The sequence below is a fragment of the Microtus pennsylvanicus genome, chromosome 9, assembly GCF_037038515.1.
Source record: "Microtus pennsylvanicus isolate mMicPen1 chromosome 9, mMicPen1.hap1, whole genome shotgun sequence".
In the NCBI taxonomy this organism is placed as follows: domain Eukaryota; kingdom Metazoa; phylum Chordata; class Mammalia; order Rodentia; family Cricetidae; genus Microtus; species Microtus pennsylvanicus.
The window spans coordinates 92,899,072-92,905,648 of NC_134587.1; the positions used below are offsets into that span (position 1 = coordinate 92,899,072).

At 38.3% G+C, this 6,577-nt stretch overlaps 1 protein-coding gene across 1 annotated transcript; it reads left to right on the forward strand.

Moving 5' to 3' along the window:
- Positions 1 to 369: 369 nt before the first annotated feature.
- Positions 370 to 6,338, forward strand: LOC142856921 (putative lysozyme C-2). Its single transcript, XM_075984553.1, has 4 exons — positions 370 to 505; positions 2,431 to 2,595; positions 5,342 to 5,420; positions 5,902 to 6,338. The coding sequence occupies exons 1-4, from the start codon at positions 370 to 372 to the stop codon at positions 5,966 to 5,968; spliced, it is 447 nt and encodes a 148-aa protein (XP_075840668.1). The 3' UTR covers positions 5,969 to 6,338.
- The last annotated feature ends 239 nt before the right edge of the window (positions 6,339 to 6,577 follow it).

A 6,577-nucleotide genomic window follows, 5' to 3' on the forward strand; every position in this document is an offset into this window, starting at 1 on the left:
AGTTGTTTCATAGTCACACCTTATTTTAAGGAGGGAAACAAAACCAACATTTTTCTTTATATTGTTCATACTCAAGATAAAATAAAATGGGCTTTCTGTTTTAGGAAGAATGCTATCTCCTGGTTATTTGTGAGCCAAGTAATTAAATGGTATCATTTTACCATTATCTATAGAACAGAACATCTCTGTTCAAACATTGGGAGAAAATAAAAATGCTTTTGAAGTTTGTAGATCAATAAGAACTTCCTGCTTTGCACAAAGCTCAAAAGGTCGAGCCCACAATCCACTAGAGGATGCCGGGATTTAAAAGATGCTTAAATACTGGGGCCTGCCAGCTGTGAGCAGTTGCACAGCTGGATCCCAGGCAACATGAAGTCTCTTCTTAACCTGCTGTTCCTCCTGTTTTTTGCCATCATCCACTCCAAGGTCTATAAGCCCTGTGAGTTCACCAGAACTATGAAAAGAAGTGAAATGGATGGCTATAGGGGATTCAACCTGGAAAACTGTAAGTCTCCTCTACTTAACCCTATCAGATAAGCACCCCCCTGAGAACAGGTACAAGGAAGCAATGAGTGAGCAGAGAGAGAGAGAGAGAGCTGGAGTCAATAAGCTTTGAGATTCCTGTGTGTTTGCCTTAGTTTGCTTAAAAACATTCTTGTTTTTTCATCAGTGATACTGGGGTGATAATATGGGAGGGGACATTGGTGCTTTGCAAAGGCAATAGGACCTGAGGTGCTCTTGGAGTATCACCAGGTTGTCCAGTTACTTCACATTCAATAGTCCCGAAGGGTCTGAGAAAATATGCGAGAACTGACTCATTCAGAACTTGAGTTATGAGAGTCTGGAGTGATTGGTATCTGTCTTTACTTCTCTTTCCACGGTATAGACCTTCTTAGAGAAATTTTCAAAGTTTTTGACTTTCTTATGCAAGGCACAGGGATCCTATTTTCCTCAGTTGCTGCTTAAATGTGTCTTCTGAAACTGCAAATAAAATTATTTGGCATGCTTCTTCACTCTGGGATGCCCTCTTGTTCTGCAAAACGAGGATGAGGAAAAGTTGTTCACAACTTCCCACATCTAGTGTGCTTTTCAGATTTGAAAAAGCAGGTTAGTGCTCACCAAGTGATTTTTAATGAACAAGTAAACAGACAAATGCATATGTGGAGATGGATGGATGGGTGAACTGGTGACTAGCCTTTCCTGTTCTAGCATTCTCTTTTCAATATTCTCATCAGGCATTTTAGATGGTACACAACCTGGAATTCAAGCAATGAGACACTAAAGCAAAAGACTGAATATTCTGGGACAAAGTAGGTTACTTTGATGTGGGAGTGATTTCTTTGTAATCTGTTGCTTTCATTGGTTAATTAATAAAGAAACTGCCTAGGCCCATTTGATAGGCCAACCCTTAGGTAGGCAGAGAAAACAGAACAAAATGCTGGAAAAAAGAAGCTAAATCAGGGAGTCGCCATGATTCTCCCACTCCAGACAGACGCAGGTTAAGATCTTCCCTGGTAAGCCACCTTGTAGGCTACACAGATTATTAGAAATGGGTTAGATCAATATGTAAGAGCTAGCCAATAAGAGGCTGGAACTAATGGGCCAGGCAGTGTTCAAAAGAATACAGTTTCTGTGTAATTATTTCAGGTAAAGCTAGCCGGGTGGCAGGACGCAGCCCGCCACTCTTACTACAATACTTAGTGACACAGAGAAGAAAAAAGAATTCTAAATTGACATGCAAATTCAGCTTGGTATAAGAATGTTTCTCTGAAGAAATCCTTACTTTTCTCATAGTCACATCTTCTATGTATTTGATGTTAGTTTATAAAATTCAACTAATCCCTATTTGTGTTTCTATTTTATGCAGTGGTATCTTGAGGATAGATGTGGGAGGGAAAACCAATTGAAGAAATAGCTATATTACTTTAGTGATTAGAGCACAGTTTCATGTAAAGAACTGAGTGGCCTGGCATTTTCTTTGTAGACCAGGCTGGTCTCAAATTCACACAGATTTGTCTGCCTCTGTCTAACAACAGCTAGGAATAAAATCGAGCACCAGTGTGACCAGTTCATCTCCTTGAGTATTTAAAAAAATTCTTCTGTTTGCTCTCAAACTGAATTGTCATCAAAGAGATTTTTTTTGGGGGGGGGCACTTGAAAGTCACTTGATGACTAGATACAGCAGTTCTCTCTACTGGAAATGCAGAGAGAGGGAGACAGGTATGGGAAGGGGGAATCACTTGAGGCCAGAGACTACCCTGAATAACACAGCCAGACCTGACCTGAACTAGTGGTAGCATATTTTATAATTTAATCATATGGTGGTACTTATAAAGTAAATCACTTGTAAAATACAGCCAGCTAATTTTGATATCCAAAATGAATCATTTGCTGTTGCTGCTTATTGATGAATATTGTTTTTCTTTTCAGGGATGTGTTTGGCTCAACATGAGAGTAGCTTTAACACAGGAGTTGTAACCTACCACCGTGGACACCAAAGCACCAGTTATGGGATATTTCAGATCAATAGCCGACACTGGTGTAATGACGGCAAAACTCCCAAAGCAGTGAATGCCTGTGGGATACCCTGCAGTGGTAATACAAAGCAGGTTTACAAGGATAGCAAGCAACTCACCTGCTTTTACATGCAAGAACAGAGATTCTGTGCAGGAGACAACACTGAAGGAAACATCAGGAACCTGGGGAGACTCTCTTGACTGTTAATTCATTGTTAAGCACATCAAAACTAGCCAAGGAAGACAATAGGCTTAAGGCATAGCTTGGTGATAGAATGCCCTGTCTACCAAACAGAGGTTCCTTGAGTCCACTTCAAAATTTCTGAATGAATAAACAAAATAGAACCCGACAAGATAGCTCAGACAATAGAATCTCCTAAGACCCTTGAAACCCAAATAAAAACTGAGTTGGTGACATGCATCTGTAAGGGAGTCTGAGACAGGCAGACCAATGGGATTCACTGACCAACAAGCATCACCTAATCCTTAAATCAGTTCCAATCGCTGACCCCGTCTCAGAAACAATGTGGACTGCTTTAAGAGAGCAGCTCCTTAGACTGTCCTGTGACTTCTATATGCACAAACACAAATGCGCAGGTTCACTCATGCACATACCACCACACAGTGACACAAATGTTAATAGAAAATTTAAAAATAAAAACCTGGTATCATACAAACTTTGTGGGGTTTTTGAAACCTATTCTCACAGGCACTCACCCATACACAGACACATCATTAAATTAATAAAAAATATTTCTAAGGGATTGTCATTTTATAACAAATGTTTCTGGAATATGTGCCACGTTATTCTAAGTCTCCTTCTGTATATTTTGTCCTGAAGATTTCTATTCTGGCTGTTTTCTTAGGCATACTTATGGTTATTGTTGTACGGTCATTTTAAATAAATGCATTTTATTACACAGATTTCTATTATGTACAAATGAAGATATCTCTATAATAAAGACCATATGGGGGGGAGCAGAGAAAAATGTAGAGCTCAATAAAAATCAATAAAAAAGATGTGAAGAATAAAAAAAATGACCATATGCTAGGGTATCACTAACTCACTGGTATTTTGTTAAACTGGTTTTTACTTATATGAACTGATGTGCTCTTAGTTTTGAGAGACCTTATAGTGAACTACTAATGTCAATTTTTGACTTAAGCTTGTTAGAATGCATGTCCAGACAATCTAATTCTTTGACTTAATAAAATAACATAAATTTATTTGCTTAAGATGAAACTTATTCTTCATAAGAATAAAAGAAGTTTATGTTGACAGGGAATCCTATATCAAGTTTATAACAGGGTGGAGGCCTGGAATGGTGCGACTTGAACTCATACAGTTGCAGAAGTAATATGTAATTTGTAGTGCATGAAGAAAATTGGTCTATTCTGCCATGGTGGGAACTGAACTGAAGACTAGCTACATTTTAGTCAAGCACTCTAAGCAGTGAACTATTCATTTCTACTCTGTTAAAGTTGGTTAGTAAAATTTTTAAGAGAAAAGAGATGTGGAACATTTTAAGCCTACATAGCCTGTGTTTGAAGGCATTTTATAGACTCATCTGTAGTCATTAAAAGCGAATAGAAACTATAGGGAAAGAGGAATATCACTCGAAATTTGCCTGCTAAGAGTGTTGATGTAAATGGAGATCTTCGGAAAACATTCTTCTAGACTTTAAATCTATGCTGTAGGTCCATGTAGAGTTATATCATGCACATATGTATTCACATAGGAACGTGTAAAGTTTTACAATTAAACCCAAATTAAATTATATTTGCATGGGTTCATAAGTTGGTTATTATTTAAAACTACATTCATAGAAATTAATTTTGGCCTGGACTATCATTATAGTGAATAAAACTGCAGCAGCAATATTCTCTATGCTGAAAATACAACGCTTAAGCCTTGAGTCTTTTCTTTTAAAGGCTTATTTATTTATGATATTTACAGTTTCTACCTGCATGCCTGAAAAGTGCACCAGAGCTTATTAAGATGACTGTGAGCTACTTTATGATTGGTGGGAATTGAACTCAAGATTCTGGAGATGAGTCAGTGTTCTTAATCCTGAGCCATCTCTCAAGCCCCAATTCTTGAGTCTTAGAGCACCTGGCTCCTTTTATTTAAATTCCTAGGAAGAGCTTTATTCACAGAAGACTTGTACATTGTGTTCTTTCTTAAAGTATTCATTTATCTTTATGGGTGTGTGTATTTTGCTTGCATATAGGATTGTGCACTGCTTGTGTGCCTAGTACCAGTGGAAGCTAGAAGAAGGCTTCCATTTCCTGGAACTGGAGTTACAGTCCCTAGAGAGCTGCCATGTGGGTGCTGGGAATCAAGTTCTCTGGAAGATGATCCAGTGCTCTTAGCCACTGAACCATATGTCCATACCACTGTTTTTCTTTTTTTCAGGATATATCTCCACTGGTAGACCCATGTGACAGTTCCAGCATGGTCTATTTTCCAGTGTGAGAATGAAGAATAACTTCCCTCGTGGTCACTGACAGTCCCACAGCCTCTAGTGACTCTTCATTACTACAATATTTTCTTTAATTTTTAATCAGTGCTGGAATTCTAAAAATACACTACTACTGAAGTATATCTCAACCCCTAGGGACTTCACAAATGATAAATTAAGTGACTTACAGCATATCAACTGGATAGAATCAAGAGACTCTGTCTCCAATAATCACAAATTCATGGACACTTGGAAAGTAATTTCTTTTATTCACTGTTTAGTGCTGCAGAGGAAAGTTGCCTGGATGTGAACTGAAAATGGGTTCTGTAACAATCCTTGTCATTCCTCACACCTGTCTTTCAGTTTTGCTCCAGGATGACATCACTGAAGCCATAACATGTGCAAAGAAGGTCGTGAGTGATTTAGAAGGCATCAGAGCATGGTATGCTGGAACTTCAAAAGGGGGAAACTTCTGGTTCTGTTGATTCATGCAGTGAGTCTTTCTAAGGCTCAAGTGTCATTATGAGCTCTACAAATACAGCTGGGGCTTTTATCTACACCATTACTTGAAGTAATTTCTCCAGATTTTGAGAACCTTCACATTTTACTACTCCTTTGTCAGGCCTCCAGATTATTTGTAGATCAGTTCACTGTACCATGCGTGTAACGTCACATTGACATTGAGCATCCTGTGCTGCGCTCAGGGTTTTGAGAGATCCATACTGCCATGTAGACATAGCTGCATCAATCAGTAGTAGTTTCTAGATGCATCTAAGACAATCCATATTTCACATTAGATCTTGGACCAGGTCAGAATCTCCATTAGTGTCACTGTTACACTATCTCCCTGCAAATGTTTGAGAATGCGTGTGGCGGGGAGACAATTTTTTACCATTTTTCCTCTGTATTACTTTCTCCCACAGGAGGGCATGGAGAGCCAAATGTGAAAACCGAGATGTCATCGAGTATCTTCAGAACTGCAGAGTCTAATCACTGGACACTACCACTGCAGCTCATTCTGTTTCTTTCTCGCTCTAGAAGTAGTTATGGGAAAAATCACACTTTCTTGTTTTCCCCATCAAACAAGCAGGCTTTAAACAAAAGCAGGAGCAAAAAGGAGAGTGTTTCCTAAAAGGTTTCTGCTGCCTTCTTCATTGTTTTAAGCAAAGCCTCAATTTTTCAGTTAGATAATGCAGCAGATGGTGGTGTCAGTGATCTAACACTTTGGTCATCAAACACATCTCTATACTTCAGTTATTCACTTATGAAGTGATTCACATCAAGTTTCACTGGAATTGATCTTCATGTCTCCCTTGTTGGAAAGAATTTAAACAAAACATTGATAGGAGACAAGTTGATCTCAGGTTTTCAAATGTTCTGTTAACTACCTAATGTGGGATTTCTTTCAGCTTCTTTTGTAGTCATTTAGTGCTATGGACTTTCCTCTTAACACTGATTTCATTTTGTCCCAAAAATTTGGGTATGTTGTGTGGTCATTTTCATTGAATTTTAGGAAGTATTAAATTTCTTTCTTTATTTCTTCTTTGACCCATTGATGATTCATTTGAGTACTGTTTAATTTCCATGTGTTTGCAGGCT

Bases quoted from the DNA above. Each gene is read 5' to 3' on its own strand.
- LOC142856921 (XM_075984553.1), top strand. From the start codon at position 370: ATGAAGTCTCTTCTTAACCTGCTGTTCCTCCTGTTTTTTGCCATCATC. The intron at 2,596-5,341 runs GTAATACAAAGC...CCTGTCTTTCAG, and splicing joins CTGTGGGATACCCTGCAGTG to TTTTGCTCCAGGATGACATC. The intron at 5,421-5,901 runs GTATGCTGGAAC...TTTCTCCCACAG, and splicing joins TTAGAAGGCATCAGAGCATG to GAGGGCATGGAGAGCCAAAT.